The sequence below is a fragment of the Cyberlindnera jadinii genome (assembly GCF_001661405.1).
Source record: "Cyberlindnera jadinii NRRL Y-1542 unplaced genomic scaffold CYBJAscaffold_15, whole genome shotgun sequence".
Taxonomy (NCBI): Eukaryota; Fungi; Ascomycota; class Saccharomycetes; order Phaffomycetales; family Wickerhamomycetaceae; genus Williopsis; species Williopsis jadinii.
The window spans coordinates 162709-183272 of NW_017963666.1; the positions used below are offsets into that span (position 1 = coordinate 162709).

General features: G+C 42.3%; 7 protein-coding genes across 7 annotated transcripts; 3 read left to right on the plus strand and 4 right to left on the minus strand.

The window, feature by feature from the left end:
- The first annotated feature begins 3481 nt into the window (after positions 1 to 3481).
- On the plus strand, positions 3482 to 4073 carry CYBJADRAFT_169268 (Zn(II)2Cys6 transcription factor domain-containing protein). Its single transcript, XM_020215701.1, has one exon. The coding sequence runs from the start codon at positions 3553 to 3555 to the stop codon at positions 3835 to 3837; it is 285 nt and encodes a 94-aa protein (XP_020068683.1). The 5' UTR covers positions 3482 to 3552; the 3' UTR covers positions 3838 to 4073.
- A 3753-nt stretch (positions 4074 to 7826) lies between these two features.
- On the minus strand, positions 7827 to 8287 carry CYBJADRAFT_169271 (uncharacterized protein). Its single transcript, XM_020215702.1, has one exon. It carries the CDS (start codon positions 8170 to 8172, stop codon positions 7978 to 7980), a length of 195 nt encoding a protein of 64 aa, XP_020068684.1. The 5' UTR covers positions 8173 to 8287; the 3' UTR covers positions 7827 to 7977.
- Positions 8288 to 9187: 900 nt separating this feature from the next.
- On the minus strand, positions 9188 to 10348 carry MFB1 (Mfb1p; the record flags this gene model as incomplete). The annotated part of the gene is made up of 1 exon (XM_020213837.1): positions 9188 to 10348. The coding sequence occupies one exon, from the start codon at positions 10346 to 10348 to the stop codon at positions 9188 to 9190; it is 1161 nt and encodes a 386-aa protein (XP_020068685.1).
- Positions 10349 to 10756: 408 nt separating this feature from the next.
- On the plus strand, positions 10757 to 13316 carry CYBJADRAFT_169273 (uncharacterized protein). Its single transcript, XM_020215703.1, has one exon. It carries the CDS (start codon positions 10780 to 10782, stop codon positions 13207 to 13209), a length of 2430 nt encoding a protein of 809 aa, XP_020068686.1. The 5' UTR covers positions 10757 to 10779; the 3' UTR covers positions 13210 to 13316.
- Positions 13315 to 16419, minus strand: CYBJADRAFT_178490 (gamma-aminobutyric acid transporter; the record flags this gene model as incomplete). The annotated part of the gene is made up of 4 exons (XM_020216933.1): positions 13315 to 13637; positions 13662 to 14889; positions 15010 to 15070; positions 16367 to 16419. 4 exons carry the CDS (start codon positions 16417 to 16419, stop codon positions 13315 to 13317), a joined length of 1665 nt encoding a protein of 554 aa, XP_020068687.1.
- Positions 16420 to 18565: 2146 nt separating this feature from the next.
- On the plus strand, positions 18566 to 19003 carry RRP15 (rRNA-processing protein RRP15; the record flags this gene model as incomplete). Its single annotated transcript, XM_020212192.2, has 1 exon — positions 18566 to 19003. A coding segment is annotated over one exon (438 nt), but the record flags the coding sequence as incomplete, so codon positions are not given.
- A 58-nt stretch (positions 19004 to 19061) lies between these two features.
- On the minus strand, positions 19062 to 20204 carry TAZ1 (lysophosphatidylcholine acyltransferase; the record flags this gene model as incomplete). Its single annotated transcript, XM_020212962.1, has 1 exon — positions 19062 to 20204. One exon carries the CDS (start codon positions 20202 to 20204, stop codon positions 19062 to 19064), a length of 1143 nt encoding a protein of 380 aa, XP_020068689.1.
- Between the last annotated feature and the right edge of the window lie 360 nt (positions 20205 to 20564).

Below are 20564 nucleotides of genomic sequence, written 5' to 3' on the forward strand. Positions count from 1 at the left end.
ACCTAGGTGATGCATGTTACATTTTCGATTTAAGATCTAGAGTGTGTTCTGCTTAATTCCATGGTATATTCCTGGTACAGTTCGACTCAATTCTGTGTTGTAATGCGTTGTTGTCATTGATCTTCAGTGGAAATGGAATCCTTGAAGAGGGATAAAGGCATAATCATAGGACCAACTACGAACAACATGGATGGCTATTTAGTTGGTTGGTTAAACGTCGACCGAGAACTCTGAAGACTCAGCGAAACAGGCCACCTGGTGGTGGGATTAAAGTTATCTTTGCATTTGTACATTGCTATTATCTCGACCGTACGATTATCTTTTTTATTCGCCAATTTAACCACATACTTATGCATCTTCGTAGCTCGAGTACTGCCATGGACTCGGGATTAGTATGCTGGCTGGTAAGCTCCTTAAGTATTGCATACTGGTGTAGTTTTGTTCCTATACGCATCGACTGAGTACGCAATATAAACAATAATGCAATGTTAAAATGGATGTTAAAATGTAAAATCCGTTCTCAAATATATGTCCATCAGAAATTCTTCAGCACTAGAATAACATATGTACAGGAGTAGAGTTTTGAGTCGTTCAAAGATAGAACGGTTTCTTCTTTTTCATTCATCCTTGCCAACCTTAATGGTGGAGTCAGGGATGTCATCTGAGATGAACGATCTACAAGTCGGTGTTATCTTGCCAGCATCGTCAACATTGGGAGCTAAATGCACCATAGGACAGAAGAACACGTGGAGATTGAACATCAATTGTGGGTTTTGCTAGTTAACGTCGGCTTATCAAACAAATCATCGCCCTCAATAATGATAGGTATGTGATCTCAAGCCAAATTAAAGAACAGTGATTGCACCTGGAGATATAAACACATCAGTTGTCTTGGTATCCAGACTCAAAAAGTATAGTTCACTCAATTAACTGTACACAGTAAACGACCTCATTGAGGCCATACCGACCATGTTCACTTACATTAGTACAAATGTTAACGCATTACCAAAGTTATGACCTTGATGGCGTATTGGATTATCTCTTTGGAACTGCCATGTAGTGAGATTTGATTTTTAACAGTCGAAACATTCATCAATGACCTTTTACTCTTCTGCCCAAGACTAACTCACAACACGAATGTCATGAGATCCTCATATAATTCGCATGCACTTCGACTGTCGACTCCCCCACCATCCTCAATTGTGGGCCGCCATATCAACGGAAGCAAGTTTGTTGAGGACATCCCGAAAATTATGACGTAACTTCTTAGGAGTCAAATATCCGCAGTAAGTCACGTTAAACTACGCTGTAGCGCTTAAATCTCAGATCTGACACAATTTTAATTGACCTCTTAGAAAGTGCCAACTTCTGGGTTTCAACTTTACAAGTTCTATTGATTATTGATTACACACATTTACACTTGACAATCTGTTTTACCATGGACTCTGAAATTTTTAGATGTTCAGGAATTCCTTTTTTTTTCTTCATTATCTTGAAGTGGTTACAAGTTGTAAGTTGCCGTTATTTCTCCACCTTACTGCAAAGCTGCTTAAGTTGCACATCCGACACGCCAGTTTTACGAAGTTAAGATCATAGGCTTCATCACTTTCAAAGTCATAATAATTATGCTGCAGTCGATATGGCCTAGCAGGAATAGAATATTGTAGGCCTTCAAGACTTTTATTGTGCAAGGCGGAGAAAGCAATATTCTGCTTCTTTACAATAAGGCTGGACGCTGTATATGATTGGGTTGAAGAAAGTTGTCGATGACTAGGAAGGACTAAACTTCATACATCACGTTTTGAACAGTACAGGTTGGAACCAATTTCCAGAGAGGACACAAAGATGATGCTGCCCTCCATCCCCCTAAGCGAAGTCTTGTGGGTATGGGTTAATAACTCTTTCAGTTAATGCCAAAACGGAGAATCCTAAGCCCAATACCATGCGCAATAATATAAGGATGTGAATTCTCAGCTTAAATACTTTGTCAAATGGTTCGTATTACATTTGAGAAGGCCTTATGGATCTATGTTAATTCGCTAGACAATGCAGCTCTTTTTCTTCTCTCTGATCTTCCAAAGAGGTGGGTTAAGAAGTTAAACCATACGTCCGTTGACGAAAGAACCTCACGGCAGTATAATTTATGAACAGTGTGATTTGCAACTTGCAAGAAGTTCTCGTAAAATATGTGCACACATACAACTTTCATCTGTCTATCTAGAAGAACACGAGTCGTAAATATAAATTACTACAGATGATTTCTGGTGAAGAGAATGTATTCGTCCTTGAATCCCGTGCACATGCTCGTAGTCAGCTACCTGTTAGCCGTCATGGGTGTATATAGATGCCACGTACTACAGTTTTTCAAGCGTGTAAATCGAACGATAACGATTATGGGGAGGCAATTTATTTATCAACGGTACAAATGTTTTCACGAACAAAGGATTCACAGCACTGAAAAATCTAGACAAATTTTGGTAAGCTTACGGGTGCCATTGACTTCTGTTTAGCTAGTGTCAGTGGAGCCATATATGTCTATGACCTGTCTCGTACAGTTTTGGTCAACCAAGTTTAGGTACCTTGCCAACATCAGGTGGACCTTGAACGCACCTCTAAAGTATATTCCACCGCTCGTTACCCTGGCCAATATGTTGGTCACTGTGCATATTAGCTTACATTACATTGCATAGAGTGATCTTGATGTTGTGTCATGCACCATTAATCTGCGCCTCAATGTTCACAATTCTTTTTCTTCTTTTTTTGCATCAGCAAAGGTTGTAGGAAATTATACCACATTTGAATGTCTCGTCCAGCAACAAACTGAATGACTGTGCATGATGCACGCTGTACATATTTGTTCCCACAAAGATTTCTTTTTGAACACTCGGGTCGTGTAAATGTTAAAACTCGTTTCTCCTCCCTTTACAAAAGGGTACTATAGCGAACGCACTAGGTGCATACGTACATACATCAAAGGCTCTGTATTTAAAGAGATATATATATAAAAACCAACGGAAATCTCCAAATCGTCCCCCCCCCAACTTCCTGAAGACAGTGACTTTTAACATACAATTTTTAAGCATATACACATCACACATCAGCATAGAGAAAATGGTTACTATCGTTCAACTACCACCAATCTCACAACTAATTACAGCTACACCACCACCTCCTCCTCCACATCGTAATTCAGCACCCGCGCTTGGTTCCTCTAGACTTTCATCAACAACGTCAACAACGCCAAACTCCCTTCCACAGTCACCAACAGTGTCACCAGCTCATCATCTTCCAACACTATTTACAGAACTCAAGTCTACAGCTCAATTCAGTGGGGAAAAAGAGTTGTATACACACTCGGTACATCCACAGTTTGAGCCTCAAACCGTTTACGGTGCTCCAATACCGCAGCCTCAAATCCAGATACCACAACAGCCAACTTTCCAAGAAATACAGTACGTTCAACAACCGCGTACCCAATCCACTCCTCCACACCTTCCTGCCTATGCTCAACTCTCAACCCCAGTACTATACGTTACCTCACAGGGCGCACCAATGTTACCCGATTACTATCATCAACAGATGTATCAAGCAGCGGTTCCACCAAGTGTGAATGTCCAAGATCTCAACATGCGTCCAAAGAGGGCCATCAAGAGAAGAACTAGAACTGGCTGCCTCACATGTCGCCGTAGAAGAATCAAATGTGATGAACGCAAACCGGGTTGTCGCAACTGTGAAAAGAGCAGAATCTGTTGTGCTGGATATCAACGTGTCAAGCCAACAAAGCAAGAGATCAAGAAAATCACCAGACAGATGAGTGTCAACACCATCTTGTCATGAATATAAACGGATTACTTATCTCGTCAACAGGTTGATGATTCTACGTTTTGGTATTTTTTTTTCTTTCTTTTCTTTTTTTTTAAGAATGTTTGGGGTTTTAGTTGGAAGGGCGCTGGCGTTTTATTCAAAAGATATCTATCGGTTTACCGTGTACGGTAAACGCGAGGTGTCATATCTTGACTTACATAGGCTATAGAGATTATAGTTCTTAATGAATGATCAAAATGACTCTTATGAAGTTCCGTAGCCCCTTATCGTATTTTATTTCTGCCTCGTGGCAATCTCTCCTCATAACTTCGTTGCTGATTCTTGACAAACATTAGGAGTACTGCGAAAGTTCTTTCTTTCATAAATTCCGGTCTCGGATACTTGGAATTTACAACTCGAAGTTATGAGCCGTAACCTTCAACATCTGACAAGCTCAGGATAGATTAGTGCAGGTGATTTTTTTAAACTTCTGAGGCAGCTTGCTGTAATTTTCGTAGCGGAAAGCATTAACTCCAGTGGTGCAGCATCTCCTTAGACTTAGTGCCTTAAGGCATTTGTTTAGAAAGTCTAATTTAGAAACTGCTTTCAGCTTACATGTACATCTCATAGCAAACAACAAGTTAGAAAATCCCCCTTCACCACCCCTAACCTCCATACAACATAAGTTAACCAACGGCTGTATTTGAAACATTACCCGAAACTTTTGGGACAGGTTGAACGGAAATATGAACATAAATAATATGGACTACAAAATAGCTTAACTCACCTTCGCCAACTCTTAAAAAATCAGATCATTTGACTATTCGTTAGTACCGCCGTCATCGTTACTACATAACTGATACATATTCGACCTTTGCGGCTTCGGAGCTATCATGTGTACCTTCTGTATCATCATGTATGTAGTTTATACATCTGATATGGAATTGAATAATTAGTGCTACACTCGCACTACACTCGCACTACATTGTCCAGTAGACCGTAAACTTTTATGTAATACAGTCACATTATTTTGGCTTTGAACGCATGTGTTAAAGTGCACCAACATAATAATTATCTATGCACCTAGGACTTCACAAGCTTGTGCGTGGTCTTCAATAATCATCCAATCTAATGTTAATCTTGCAGTGATAAATTGAAAATGGAAACTCGTAATCATATATATGTATTCCTCAAAAGATAAAATTAAGTGATGCTCAAACTCATGATGAATAAATCCATAAATGAGTATCTTGAGTTGAGGGTAAAGTTGTTAGAGTTTAACGTCCCATAATAGCCGTTATGGCTTACAAGTTGGATTACGCTTCCCTATAGTACTCGGTTTTTGGATCCTAATACATGTACAATTTACAACCTAAATCTTCCTGTTTCATGGTGACTCAGCCATCCATTGATGGAATCCAAACTCTTCAATGCCCCCCATTCGTCAAGAAATCAAACTGGAATAATTTTGCGGCTGCCGTCGCGTCAATGGAAATTACTCAGCAATGCCGGAAAAATAAAATTGGAAAAAAAATAACAAAGCCTTTAAATTCTGCACAATACAGATATGAATGTTAAGGTTTGAACAAGCGCGTCTCTTTGCGTCTAAGGAGGATTGATCAGGTATTGTTGTTTTTTCGTTGCATGTATTAGTTGTATAAACTCGTCATCTAATTCGCAAACCATCATGTAAGCACACGGAAACACACTTCCAAGCTCCAAGAAGAAGCAAAACGACAAAACCTGAGTTAATACTGCTTCGATCATACATATCACGGCTTAATGGAAGTGGCACATAAGCATATCGAATTCTCCTCTATGTTTCGAATTATAACTTAGGCATCTTGATACTCTTATTGGTAACTCTAATTTACGTAGTGTTTACCTTAATTACCAGAGGTTATTGCAAGAACTCTGAATAAATGGCTCTGCGATTCTGCATGACAACTGGCAGGGCGCTTTATAGCGCTGAGAATCAAAAAATCAACTGAAGAGTGTTTCTTAAACCACTTTAACCTGCAATCACGTATAAGGTTTGTAATTAATTTGGGAAACGGTCATACCGCGATCCCGTTGGTTGGCTCAAGCTCCCCGGTTGTTTGTACAAGATCCATGATATGAGTCAGCAACTCAAAACACTCTGCTGATCAATAGGCACTGACCACTTCACAGATGAAGTTGTAAACAGGACCAAACATCAGCTGTTGGAAGTAAACTATACCGTGGAATAATACTTATGAAGCTATTGGAATCTAACTTCGGTGTGGTTGTTATAAACCCAACTTATGTGAAATGTGTTAAACTGGTTCTATGTACGATAGTTGAAGAACACATAATTCGACGTGTTACATGAAAATACTATCAAAACATTACCCATCCTGCTTAAAAACCCCAGTTTGAAATAAGGTGGATATCGATCTCTTTAACTTCTTTCTCTTCGTTCGATACATGGGACTGAAACATGAAGTCACATGTCGGCTATGTATGGTTGTATGTCATCGTAAAATATTTCCTGTATTTCCTTCCGAATTTGTTACATTCAAGCCGAGGAATACATGATACATCAATACAGCCATGGGTGAAACCACAGAAACGAGAACTGAAATTCCGCGTGATTTCTCTATGTTGTCCCAACCGTTTCGGCTCGAGAATCTGAAGCTTCAATAGATGAAGTCCCATGGTATATGGGTTGTCTAATAGATCACATTATATAGCTATACATATGTGATTACACAGTACACAGATCGTTCATAGTTACTGGCGGGCAATAACGGCCTGTAGGTAATGGTGGGCAATGGTGGGCAATGTGGAAAGCGTACATGTGAACTGCATTGTGCGCCTTCTGAAATTTGCAGTTGATAGCATACATAAAATCTAGATCGCCTAAAATATATGCCTTCATCACTTATGTACATGACCAGGTGGTCCATGTCTCATATGAATTTCGTAACAATCGGAAAAAATGATTTTACCGTGGTTGATTTACTATTGTCATGGGAATATTTGGTTCAGCCATATTCCCAGGCAGCCTAAGGCACGCGCCTTATGCACAATGCAACATCTAAAGACCTAATGAATCGCTTTGAAACGAAGGGGCCACCCTAATAGACCTGTACAGCACACATTAAAACCGCAGTTCAACTATTAATTTGGAGGACCTAAGTTTGAGGAACCGGGATTACGTCAACAACCTGGCGTATCGAGTGGTGTGCATAATTCTTCACTGTCTCAGAATTGAGTTATGTGCCAGGAAGACTCGCTTATCGAATTTCTTTCACGTCATGTAAGTATCGTATCATTTTTTAAAGACTTGTCTCTTACCGTCATGTCGAGCCAATGACGAATCTGTTCAATCTACAGGACCTTCACATGTCTCAGAAAGGCTAATTACCCAACCGAAAGGCAGTCATCAATAATTACTAACTACCGTACGGGTATCGATATAACCCATGGTTAATGGATGGCCGAGTGTTGCTTCGCACAGTTTGGGGAAGCTCATGGGATATATGCGGCTGACAGTGTGGATACGTGTAGCTAAAAACACCCAAAGGCATCTTCTTGCACGTTTTGCTAAAGTCTGACTTATAGTTGTTGCATTGAGGAACATCGACTTGAAATTTAACCACTCACAGACTACAGCAATCACCAGCCGTGAGTCATTTCGACCTGAACCTCTGTCAGATTTGTCAACATCCCAGTTAGAGCGATAATAGAGCTCGTAAGTGTGGTGGTGTAACATATCATCGGCAAAAGCAGTGTCCACTCAAATCAAATCATGGGTCATTGAACAGCACAGATAGAGTTTTACTCGTCCTCTGCCTATGGAAAGTTAGGACTGCTGCCCTATTCATCCCATCTCTGGGCTGGGGCCACTAATCAGTGAGTGTGTAGCGTAAACGCCCATATAGATCCCAGATATGAAACAGAGCAAATACGCCAAGTCTTTTATTATGTAATATAGGTTTATAACTCATCAATATGAGAAATTTCAGCTCGTAGTTGAACACTTCGTCAGCCGTGCAGGTATTTCACAATTGGCTACTACAACTACTTCCAACGTTCAAGTGCTAGCACAAATTATTATTGCAAGGTAGAACATGTTCTTCAAAGCTTCTCAGGTAAAGCTTTATTGGGTAAATCGCGCAGTCCTATAAAGTTCTATAACTTGTGTTCCTACCACGGGACTAATAACTTCAAGTTGTTCCAGCCATGATTGATCACATACTGCAAGTCACGCTGAGCATACCTAATGATAGCCTGGGTACTATATGGAGCAGAACAGAGGGTGAACAGATCTAGGGGGCTATTAAAGGAGCCGTAATTCAAACTATGAATAGCAACCGAGGCGCTAAACGGTTTGTAAGCCATGAGAGTCTCGAGACCACCTTTGCCCGAATCATTTGGTCGCCTTCTTATGATTTAAACGAGGCTGACCACATCTCGTCGTAAATACGACTATGTTTCGTTAATGCTTATGAATAAATATGTTATGTATTTATGCACACGGCAGTAGATCCTCGCCAGGTCTACGGGAGAAATGCCTTGCGTAGGAGAGAGTTTGCTACATAGCGGGCCAAGGGAGCCGGTCAAACTCCCCATATAACCATCTGAGTTTTATACCTTAGATAGTAGCGTAACATGAGGCAGTAAACTGGGTACATGCGTAATTATACATACATACATAATTCTACATGCTCATCATCGTGTTTTGAATCCCGTCTGTATAGAGATATAAGAGAACAAACGCATTAAATGCGGATTTCTCATGTTTTAAACCGTCCACTTCGATGACGACTCCATTGTGCATAGCCCACATTGTCCAAACAAGCCCAAATTCAAAGGTACTAAAGTCATATATACGTATAACTGAACTTTACTATGCATCTGTAAGTACTAGCAATACATAGCTACTCATAGGTAGACATATTAGCCCTCAAATGGGGATTCCTGACATCCTAAATGTGTGTATACACCTTTATGAAACAAGAGACTCTTCCTGAAGAGATGATCAGCTCATTAAGTTCACAGCTAGATGGAAAAAGTTTCGGCAACAGTTAAAGGAAGGTGCCGTGAGTGTCCTCCATTCACACAAAAGGACTTGAATTGCTACAGATAGTTATGCCATCAGAGATAGCATATCATTGGGGTGTTGGTTCAAATATTCGATAATGTATTGTGGAAGCTGCCGAAACCAAGTGATGACATGACGGCAACCTTTTAGATAGTACACTTCTTGAATTTCTCACGCATTTTAAAACTGGATTATCAGTTGATCGTAACTTGAGTGCATACACAGTACTAACGTTCCAACTGGTCCACATCTCGCGTGACTCTCTTACTTGTTCGTTCTTTTTCATTTCGTTTCAGTTCGTCTCAGTTCGTTTCATTTTAGCTTCTCATAATGGATGACATCATCATCAACAAGGGCCTTCAACATTGTTCTACTTGGTTTACCCCATAGTTTTGGATCCTTGCACCGATCAATGTGGTTCAATACTTTTTCAGGACTTGAGATAGATCTCCTAGAACCTGAAGGATGGCTTGCATCTGACGCAAGCTCTTCGAAGTACTTCTTTCGCATACTCACAGAGTGTAATTGATCTTTCATATTGAGAGATTCTGTTCTTCTTGAAGGATGGGATGCTGAACCATCATTCCCTCTCTGTGGAGTCATCGGTATTCCATGATCAACTGTGTCCACTGCATGAATTGATTGTATATCACCACTGTTCAAGTCGTGGTCAGGAGTTGATTCTGTGCTGAAGTCGCCACTAGTGACGCGACTCATTACAGGCGTCTGTGGTGGGCTATTATCAGATGTCGAGTCCACAGAGCAATGGCGCGACGATGACGAACCAGCTGATGACGCTGGTGAGGATACTGAGCTCGATGCTAACTTCTTTGAAGTCTCCTTCGGCGTGAAACTAGGGAACGTTGCAACGTTCAACACCTTTTGATAAATTTGCATATACTCTGCATCCATGTCGTTTTCGACAAACATCTTAACATCACTCTTCACAATCTTCTTTTGGAATCTCCAGCTCCTCAGCAACAGTTTGAGCATCTCTGACAGCGCCTCATTCTGCAATTTCAACTTGATATCGTCCACAGCACCCGTGTCCGGGTTCCTCACTATTCTCTTCTGCTTCAACTCCTCGATGCTTGGTCTCTTCCTCAAGCTCTTGCTTAAGGAATCCCTCCGGAGGTTCTTCTCCAGCGTGGAGGCTGTCGACAGCAGCTCGGCACTCACTGTGATGTCCTTGTTCGGTATTATATGCTGCTCGTACAGCACAGTAGTATCTGGCCGCAGGCCAATTCTGCAGTTGAGCCTGTTTCTTGTGTAGTAGAACCGACACCGGCTTATAAACCTCTCGTTGGCAACCTCCTTCAAGTAATGGCACGTCTTGCTCAGACTGATGAGGTCTGGCACGTCCAGGAATATCAACACTTTGATCAACACCTCTAGTGGCAGCTCCAGCAGCCTGAACGGCTCATAATGGTTGATGGACATGTCCCCTGGGAAGTTCGTCGTAAGGTAGTCCATCTCTCTCTCTCTCTTTCGCTCTGTGTCTATCTCTTTCGTTATTCAACCTCGCGGGAGTGCTACGTGATCCAACGCTACTCTCAGCCCTCGATTTCGTTGTCTCTTATCGGTTCCCCTTCTTCTCGTTGTGTCCATAGAACTCAGAGTGACACATCAAAGTGTTGTTGGGGCTATTTTTTCAGGCTTGCGGATTTTGCCCACTTGTTGTCGTGGTTTCACCACCATGTTTTCTTTTTACCCTTTTCGGCCTGCGGGACACAACCCCTCGTCGCATGCGGATTATTTCCTCATTGGGAAGTTATTGTTGGTGTCCGGGTGTTTAGACTGGTGTCCGGGTTTACTCGTTAATCCCCTCATCGAAACCCACAAAGATCAACAGGAGCCACTCATCAACAAGAACATACCATAAACCACTTGAGCGAAAAGGCCTGATGTCGTTACGCTCTGTCAGACCATCGCTGGTGAATGTGCTCTCGAGGAGCTACACGGTGGAGCAGCAACGGTGCTATGCACTGCTGTGGAACCCGTTCAAGAAGTCTGCCGTGATTGATAAGTCTGGCACTGGTGTTGGTGACGGGCAGAATGGTGTGGTGTCTCCTGAGCTGGTGGAATTGAGACAACGAGTGAGGTGCTCGAATGATTCTGTGGCTCTCGGTGAGGTGCTAAGGGCCCTGCGTCCTCTTGTTGACGGAAGTGGTGAGACTTTCATCACGATGAGTGACGTTATAAAGAAGCTGGACAAGGTGTCTGCCCAGCGAGACACTGCTGATGGCGAGGTTGTTGGTGATGACAAAGCGGTGATGATTCCTGGGCTGAGTGTGGAGGAATGCTATGATCTGTACTGCTCTGTGATTGACTGTATCTCGAGGGACAATTACAAGAGCGCGAGGTTTATTCCTCGCTTGTACTTACAGCTCGCCAGTCGTTATGAGAAGATGGGCGATGAGTTAATGTTGAGCAGTGTCTTCGGCAAGTTTGTGCAATACCTGTTGAAGCTGGGGTTTGAAGACCAAGTCCTGAAAGTTGTGAAGAGCTTCAGTGGCAAAGATGCTATTTCGCAATCAAAACTCGTGGAGTCGTTGGTTGACGTTTTGGCCAGCTCAGATGACATCATCCATCCAACAATCATCTCATCTCTGATTACAATCTTACCTGATTCCAAGCTCGTTGAAATTGGTGTTTCCAAGACTGCTGATTTTCTCAGGTCTAAGGAGAAATCCCTCTTCCCTATAGAAAAGAAAGACATGGAGGGAATACAACATATTGTTGATTGGGTTTCCATCTCATCTGAGATGAATGATAATATGGTGCTGAATACTTTACAGATCTGTTCCATGATGGACGGTTTAGTCTCAACTGAGGAAGAATCCTTGCTCAAATTGTTGCAAGCGTACAAGACAACCTCAGAGGAAGTGGCGTTGGCAATCACGTCGAGAGCTATGACACACACGCTCTTGCCTATAGATGCACAGCTTTGGATAAAACAGATGGAACCATTTGCTAGACTGAAGCTTGTTTGGGATATCTATCTAAATGGTTTCGATCAGTATAAGATACCACAAGAACTTATCGATCAATCGACATTGAACTTGGCTGTATTAGCCACTATAAACTCCAAAAGAGAAGAATTGCCAAAAGTGCTGGAGTTTTTCTCTTCAAATGACGTTGACTTCACACAGACAACGTTTGAAATACTCATGAATAAGTATATCTCCACCAAAGACTATGAATCTTTACAGCATTCCTTCACAAATTCGTTCAAAAATGGTGTTGATTGGACAGGGAACCCAATCCTCTACAGATATCTCATAACCATGGCATCTCAACCAGAAGCTGATGTGAAGGAGATCTTCCTGATTGCAAAGAAGATAAAGATCTATTTGGGATACTTGAATTCTGAAAGTTACAATGCATTGATGAAATTGATCTTACAGAATGAGTTCATACAGGATGCCGTTGTTTCGTTCAAGGAAGAACTACCACCTCTGGATGAAGGTGCTAAATATACCCAAGCACAATACCCATCCTTATACGATACCATTTTACAGTGGTGTGTCAGCGAGGCAACGTATCCGGAGGATATCCACAAGCTGTACACAGAATTTGCAAAGAAGTTTGTCATTCCCTTGGACTTTTATCAACCTTTAATCATGAGGCTTACGGCACTACATAGACCAGATTTCGCATTTGAAATATTTCAAGATATGAAGAGGATGCACAGAACTACTGGGTCAATACCACCACCTCCTCCAGAGGTTTATATACACTTGTTCAAATCCTTTGGTCGTGATCTCTATACCGATGGAGTTGAAACGTTAGATGCCATTTACAAAACAGACCTTACTATTAACACGTCTGTTCCACTCTTGAACTCGATCCTGGATGCATACGCAAGCTTACAAGACTTTACCAAAGTCTCGCAGACTTACAACAAGATCCTAAGACATCCCCAAGGTCCTGATAACGAAACTGTTAGCATCATGCTAAAGGCACAGACTTTCCTCTCTTTGGATAACGTAAGAGAATTCTGGAATAACCTGGATGATATTGGAGTATTACCAAATGAGGATAACTACAAACGCTACATCATTGCTCACTGTTACCATGGAGAGGACAAATTGGCCATTGACGTTGCAAAGTCGATGGAAGATATGGATGTCGATGTGAATGAAAACATCGTAAAGACTCTTTATGAGTGGAGTGAAGACAAGGATAATGTTGAAGAATGGGCAAAAGAGGAACATGAAGGAATATGGAACGCAGTTGGCGATGAATGTAAGAGTCTTGTTGTTGTCGATAAAGCAGATGAGGCTCCTGAGCCTGGAATGACCGTTGATGAACTTCGACTTGTAAGGTCATGATTACTACAAACAAACGAACTTGGAAACAAAAACAGAAAAAAACATCTTGTGCATAACTTATTTATCTCTTGTTAATTATTATTATTTATATACTTCTTGAGATGGTCAAATGCTCTCTTTCTCCGCGGAGTAGAAGGCAGCATCTATCTTATCTGTATCCTCGCCTGTTCCTTCGATGGTTGGAGTGGCTTCAACGGTGCTTCTTGGTCCCTTGAAGGTCTTGTGGGCGTAGGCGTAATAGTAAGCCATTGAAAGAATCCATGTACCACCTGTTATGACAATCGTATAGTTCATCGTCTCTTTATCCACAGTTGGCTCCGATGGGAACATTGCCATTATAATGACGAATACTGTGAAGAAAATGGAGAGGATGTTGACAATTGGCGAAAGGATATCACCTAAGTAGAAAGGGCCTGGTTTGAAACGTACTGATTCATCCTTTGACCATTGACGATACATTCTGAGGATAATTGGGGATTGCCATGCGAAGTAATTACCACACACTGTTAAAGTGAACACAGCGTTAGCTGCAGTGTCGTTAATCAAGCATAAGAGGCCAATGATCAGCGCCAAAGTACCAGAGAAGACAATTGCTCTAATTGGAACCTTCAACTTTGAATTAACCACTTTGATTATAGAGGAGAATGGGAGTCCGTTATCACGAGCAAAAGCCCAAGCTTGACGAGATGTTGCTGTGATAATGGATGCGCCCATAAGCCATTGGCAGTAGCAAATCATAACCATGAAAGCGATGGCCCAATGTTTACCCAAAGAATCGTAGATCAACTGTGCCATTGGTTGACCAGAATCTGTATCAATGACACTTGCCAAATCCGGGTTGATGCAGAAGGAGCAAACCATGATGATTAACCAACCAAGAATACCAGTGGCAGCGATGGATCCCATGATTCCGATTGGAACGTTCTTTGTTGCGTCGTACGCTTCCTCTGACATATGAACACAAGAGTCGAATGCCCCAATGGTCCACACAGCAGGCATCAATCCGTTCATGACCCAGGACCAACCTGTATTCCAGTCACTCAAGTTTTCTATTGTTCCAAAGACAAACTTGGCATCGTTCTTCTTGTCAGTTCCAATCAGCATTGTAAAGATGAACAGCACAACCAGGGCAACATTACAAATCACGGAGAGAGACTGTAATTTGGCAATACCATATGATGCAATACATGCCGTTGCAATGTGTGAAACGATACATGCAGCATACACACCATAGACAATACCCCTGGTGATGTTGAAATCGCCATCTTTGGCGATATACACGATGGATAACAGCTCCTTGGCGAACCCATAATCGATGGAACACAGCCCACTGGCCAAGGCAATGGTGTTGGTGTTGCCCACCAAGAACGAAACTGGGATACGGATTGAGTCTGGTGCGTAGTGATAAGTCCAGTAGTACAACCCACCAGCAGTTGGGATTGCAGAGGCCAATTCACTCATACAAACACCAACGCAAAAGATTAAACAAGAGGCAATGGTCCACCCCCATATACTTGCGTTATTCACCGTGTAGATCTGGCCCATGACACTTGCAATGGAGGGAAGCACAGACATGATCGAGAAGGCAACACCAATCATGTTGAACGGACCAAACTGACGAACCAGCTCGTGTTTGTAACCAGCCAAAGCGAGCAATTCATCATCATTGAGCTTCTTGTCCTGTGCAAGACGTGCATCTATTGGCACGTGAGAATGGACGTCACGAATAGCGGATCTCTGTGCATCCAAATCTGTATTTAAGCAGTTTGAAGCTATGGATCTCAAATCTGCTGATAACACTGCAGTGAGCTTTGTCATTGTATGATGCCAGCTAGATGTACGTTGTGGCTTATAGAGTCGACTGTACAACAGTATGCCACACTATACACACAAGCCATAGCTATGGAGGAGGTTGGGACTGAGCAGTCAATTTATACACATCCCAAAGGCACACCCATATCTAATCGCACCGTATCTGGAGGCAAACGTTGATGTGGAGTGCTTTTATCTGTGCATCGCTCAGCACAGACGTGTAGATACACACTCGATAAGCTGTAAGCTTCAGCTGTACGCTTCAGCTGATGCCTACAACCGACGGAAAACGCCAGCTCCTGCACAGCAAAACAGCACACACGCTCTCTTCACCGCAACGAATCCCAAGGCATCTTTCATATCAGCGCAGATCAGCCCAATTTGGAAAAAGGCCGCCAAAGAAAGAGCTCCCCGTGAAGCCGTTTATGTTCTTTGGATGATACGATGCGGATTACATAATCATACCAAGACATACTTCAGAGCCGGGCCGCAGGTGACATGTTTCTTGGCTGCTTTTCCAACGGTTCCGGATGCTTTCCTGTGCTGTGATTGGTCAGTTTCTCCCGTGTCTCAAGCTACTGTATCCAGTTCTGTTGAGATACGAGTTGTTTGGCTTGTTTAACGTCAATTATGGCACAGAAGCTCTCATTTTGGCCTAAAAGAGACGGTTGCGAGGCTTTGAGGTGTTTTCTGCATCATGTGCTAGTTGCGCTGGTTTGGGGAGGCCTCTCGCGCACTTCTTTCCCTATTTGTCAATCTCCCGCTAGAGCCATCCGTACACACCCACAGAGCGTGTGTAGATGTTGCAGAGTAGGGTGAGATTAAGGGTTCCGGTGGTTGAAGCTTCGGTGTTTGGAGGGACCAGAAGAGAAATCACGTCATTTGTAATTTGCCATGGTGTTGTGCAGAGGGTATTTTGCCGGTTTCCTTGTTTCATGTCTTTCTCTGTAATCCAGTATTGTTGACCTTTGTAGCGAACCTCAACGAGTTTATGGTCTCACTGATGTGCTTCTCTAACGGGGAAACGTTCACGAACATTAGCGTCTTTGAATCCTCCATCAGCGAGTATTGTAGAAGATACGTCAATTTGGAGTTTCTAAAGGGAACATGTTTAGAGCTTTCATCGCCAAGTGCATGTATAACATCCCCAAGACAGCTGAGCGATTTGTTGATGGCCTGGGTCTCCTTTAGCCTGTCACCGACAACTTGAGATTGTGCTATGCGCTCTGAGCCAGCAAGGTCGATCAAATTCAACACACTGGAATAACTCTCTTGTGTTGTTGGGTTTGTCACTTCAATGCGGATGATACAAACGGTATGGGACCTCGATGACCTCTCGTTGGACTTTGTCGTGGCAATGGACCTGTTGTCAAGTGCCCTGTGTAAAGTCTTGTTCATGTCTTCTGGTGATTCGAACTGTATTCTCGTCAAGTTTGTGATATACGTGGTTTTACTCTGTTGATCATGTTTAATCTCATGCTTCTGTTCAGAGCCGTTGATCAAGTCCATAATGGTCTCGTTATAAATTTGTAAAAATTCACCAAAGATCTTGAACTTATAATCTCTTGTTCGTAACTTATCACAAGTTTCAAATATCTGGTTCACCGTTAAGGGAATAATACCGTCTTCACTAGACATGGTATATGTCTTACCCGAACCTGTCTGTCCATAAGCAAAGATACAAACGTTAAACCCATAAAGTGCGCTTTGGACCAATTGAGAAATCTCTTCAAAGATCTCCTGGTTTGTTGATGACTGTTGAAACACTTTGTCAAAGTTGAAATGATGTCTCTTGATCTCACCGTTGGATGACGCCCTCGCTTTACTGTCCTCGATATAGATCTCTTGCTTTACTTCATCATTATCTGGAACTTGGACTCTGAGCATTGATTCATTGGATTCGAATGGTAGCATGGGTCTTATGCGACAAAACACCCTAATATTTCCCTTCAACTCTTGAAGCTTATTATGAGCTTTACGTCTTTTCTCTTCTTCCAATAGCAATGCATCTTCATATTTTTTCGTCTGTGTCTTTTCAACTTCCAGGTCAGTCTTAAGCTTGGAAATATTCTCATTGGTTAAATGAATATATTTTTGCATCTCTGAGTATTTCATCTCCAGTTCCTTCAAATCCGCTGACCGTTGTGAGTTTTGGAGCTTATTGGTATCCAGTTCTTGACTCTTGGAGTCCTCCTCCTGCTTAAGCTCCAACAATTTATTCTTTAACACTTCAATCTCCATTTCTACTTTTCCCAGTTCAGTATCTAAGGACTTTTCCTCTTCCTCCAATTCTTCAAGATCTTTAGCCATGAAAGAACGCACTTCGTTTTCTTTCCTCTTCATATCGTCAACCAACTCCTTTAAGCTCTGTTCTAGCTTTGCAGAGTCAGAATCCACATCCTCATTCATATCTTTCACCTGCTGTTGAAAATACAACTTCTCCTCTTGGATTTTGCCAACTTTATCAGCCAATATCCTTTCAATCTCTGTTTTGTATAACTTTTCCAAGTTGTACATAGCAGTGTCGTTTTGGAGCTTCATCTCCTTGTACTTCAGCTCATAATGGCGTTCAGCATCTTTCTTGTTATTCACAGAGTCGGTCTTTAAAGAGTCCATTCTATTGGTCAATATCTTTAGATCCCTTTGTTTGTCCACAAGGTCCTCTTCAAGAGTCTGGTGTTGAACTTCAAACCTCTGGACCGTCGTTCTTAGCGTCATTGTCTCCCCTTTTATGGAGGACAAAAGTGACTCCTTCTGTTCAATCTCATCTTTCAGCGCCTGTAACTCCTCGCGACTGCTCATCCTCAGAGGATTGGATCTCCCCATCGGAGATGCCCTTGGAGATGGAACACCAGCTTCACCATCTCTCGGAGACTTGTAACCGTATAACGTCATGTGTGACTGGGACTTCGTGGGTGTTGTGTGCGGCCTTGGAATACTCGAAGGTTTAGGTATGCTCTCGTCACTCATCTTTGGGATCCCTTCCGTTACAAGCAGTTGAAGGAGGTTGAGTAAGTATCAAGTATGTTTTAGATGTTTGTTGATGTTACAGCGAAATGTAAACAAATAAACAAAGCTTACGTAATCAATTATGTTATAATAATATAATTATTATTATATTATTATTATTATTATCGATTATGTAATTGTGTCTCCTTTGCTTATGTAATCATATGCTGTGGAAATTTTTCCAAGCGCTATAGCATTTATGTCTCAATCATAAAGCTCATCTCATCTCATCTCACACTTCAAAATAGTCGATTGATTGTTCAAGATGTCTAAGAAAACAGTCACAGTGTCTCTCCCTTCAAAGGACTCTAAGGCTCCTCTCACTTCAAAGCGTACGAGGGAGCTGGATGAAGTTGCCTCCAGCGACGAAGAAGAAGGTGTGTCGGACGATAGCGATGACCTTGACGATGAGATGGATTTGGATGCTGTTTCTTCAGAAGGTGAGGTGGAATCAAGTGATGATGATGGAAACGATGATGATGATAGTGAAAGAGATGAGGATATCCCAAAGTTGAAAAAGAGAAAGAAAGCCACCGATGATGGATCCTCATCGTTTGCGAGTGCAGTGAATGCCATCTTGGGCTCAAAGCTGAAGAAATATGATCGTGAAGACCCAATATTTGCACGTTCGAAAGTTACCATAAAGAAGGCAGAGAGTGAGAAACTGGAGGCAAAGGCAAGAAGAGAATTGCTTGCTGAGAAGAAGAAGATCTATGATAAGGATAGAGTCAGAGATCTCCTGCCAAAGGATGATTCAAATGCCAGAGCCATTTTGGAACATGAGAAGAAGTTGAAGAAAATCGCACAAAGAGGTGTTGTTCGTCTGTTCAACGTGATAATGACGACTCAAAATAGAACCAGCTCTGAGGTATCACAGACTAAAGTCTTGGATGGTGAAAAGAAAGAGAAACTGATCAGTGAAATTTCAAAGGAGAAGTTCTTCGATCTGGTCAAGGCTGCTGGTGATAGTTAAATCTATGTTAACTTCGGATGTTTTGAAATAATAGTATTAGTAAAGTTATGTACAAGTCTTAATCATCTTTCTCTGGTAATCCGTGGAGTCTTCTGATGGCCCAATTCAACCCGTTAAATCTAACCTCTGGATCGCTCTTACCTTCAGTCTTTGTAAACTGCCTCCACCATTTGGGGTCGCTAAATCTCGTATCCTCTTCTGGGAATCCAATCTCACGTCTTATACGTGCAACCTGTTGTCTCAGTTCGTTGGCCAATCGTGATCTCAACTCCTGAGCCTTTTCGCCAAATCTCAACTCCTGAGTGAGGTCCTTTCCGTCCCCGTATTTCTTGACCAATGCGAGCCATTCCTCCCTGTACTTGTGAATAACTTCGTCGTCAATGGCCTTGGAGATATACATGTGGACCTCTGCACCGATATTGGACGGTAAAAACCGATTCATGACTCCTTCATCTTCAGCTTCAGGTGCAATCTTTTCAAAGCCGTGTGCAAACATTGGAACGATCACCGGCTGTCTTGTGGATTCCAGGATAATACGGGTGATACCCCAATGGAAGTATCTCATGGAATTGGCAAAAGGGGCCTGGAGTTGAAGAACAAAGCCCTCTGGAAAAACGTGCAACCAAGAAGGTTTTGACCTTATCATCGGAGACAAGTAGTTCTGCTTCACTTTGTGGAACACTTCCTTCTCATTCAACCAGACCTTATCAGTAGTTGAAGAACCGTCGTAGATCAAGTCCAGTGTATCATCTGGACTCATCACTCTAATTGCAGCATCGATACAACCTTGGAAAGGAGAGCCACCTAACCTTTCAGTTCCAAAGATCTTCCCCAATGAGAAGAAATAACTCGAAGCCTTGTTGGCAAAGCACAGATTGCTAGCAGCTAACCCCCATCTAATGTCATCCAAATCGGTAAAGAACCTCCACGGTAAGAACCCCCACATAAACGGATCATCAACCACGGACATATGGTTCATCACAGTCACAAGACCCCTATTCTCTTCACGTGCTTTTGATAATGCCCTGTCCAAGTTCTCCAGCCCGTGGAGATGTGGTTCATAGAACAAGTTCAACACGGTCTTGGAGAACCCAACCACGGCCATACACGTGGCTTGAGAAGCCCAATTCCACCACACGGACCTTCTTGGAAGGTCCGACAAGACATCATCACCACGCTCCAGTACCTGTGGAAGTGACATTTGGCTCTACTCTTTCTCCTTGATCGGGTCCTCTTAATGTCTAATGGAGCAACTCGTAGGAAAAACATCATCTGGATAAATGTCCAACATACTCATAAAAAGTTTTCTCGGGAGTGCCTCGCAACGCTGTGTGTGCATACGCATGGACATAATTGACGAGGAAACGGGTATTAAATCACGATCTCGGTATAATTCGACGAATTTGTATGTGTTATGGGCCTATGTGTGGATACTGCTGGTGTGAGTACTTGAACGTTTTCAGAAGAATGTGTATTAGCTGTCTTGTGCCTTGTCTGAGTAGTGAAAGTCCGAGCACTTAGGAGCCGACCCCAGGTTTCATTGATTCTGGTGCTATGTATC

Bases quoted from the DNA above. Each gene is read 5' to 3' on its own strand.
- CYBJADRAFT_169268 (XM_020215701.1), top strand. From the start codon at position 3,553: ATGTTACCCGATTACTATCATCAACAGATGTATCAAGCAGCGGTTCCA.
- CYBJADRAFT_169271 (XM_020215702.1), bottom strand. From the start codon at position 8,172: ATGGCTTACAAACCGTTTAGCGCCTCGGTTGCTATTCATAGTTTGAAT.
- CYBJADRAFT_169273 (XM_020215703.1), top strand. From the start codon at position 10,780: ATGTCGTTACGCTCTGTCAGACCATCGCTGGTGAATGTGCTCTCGAGG.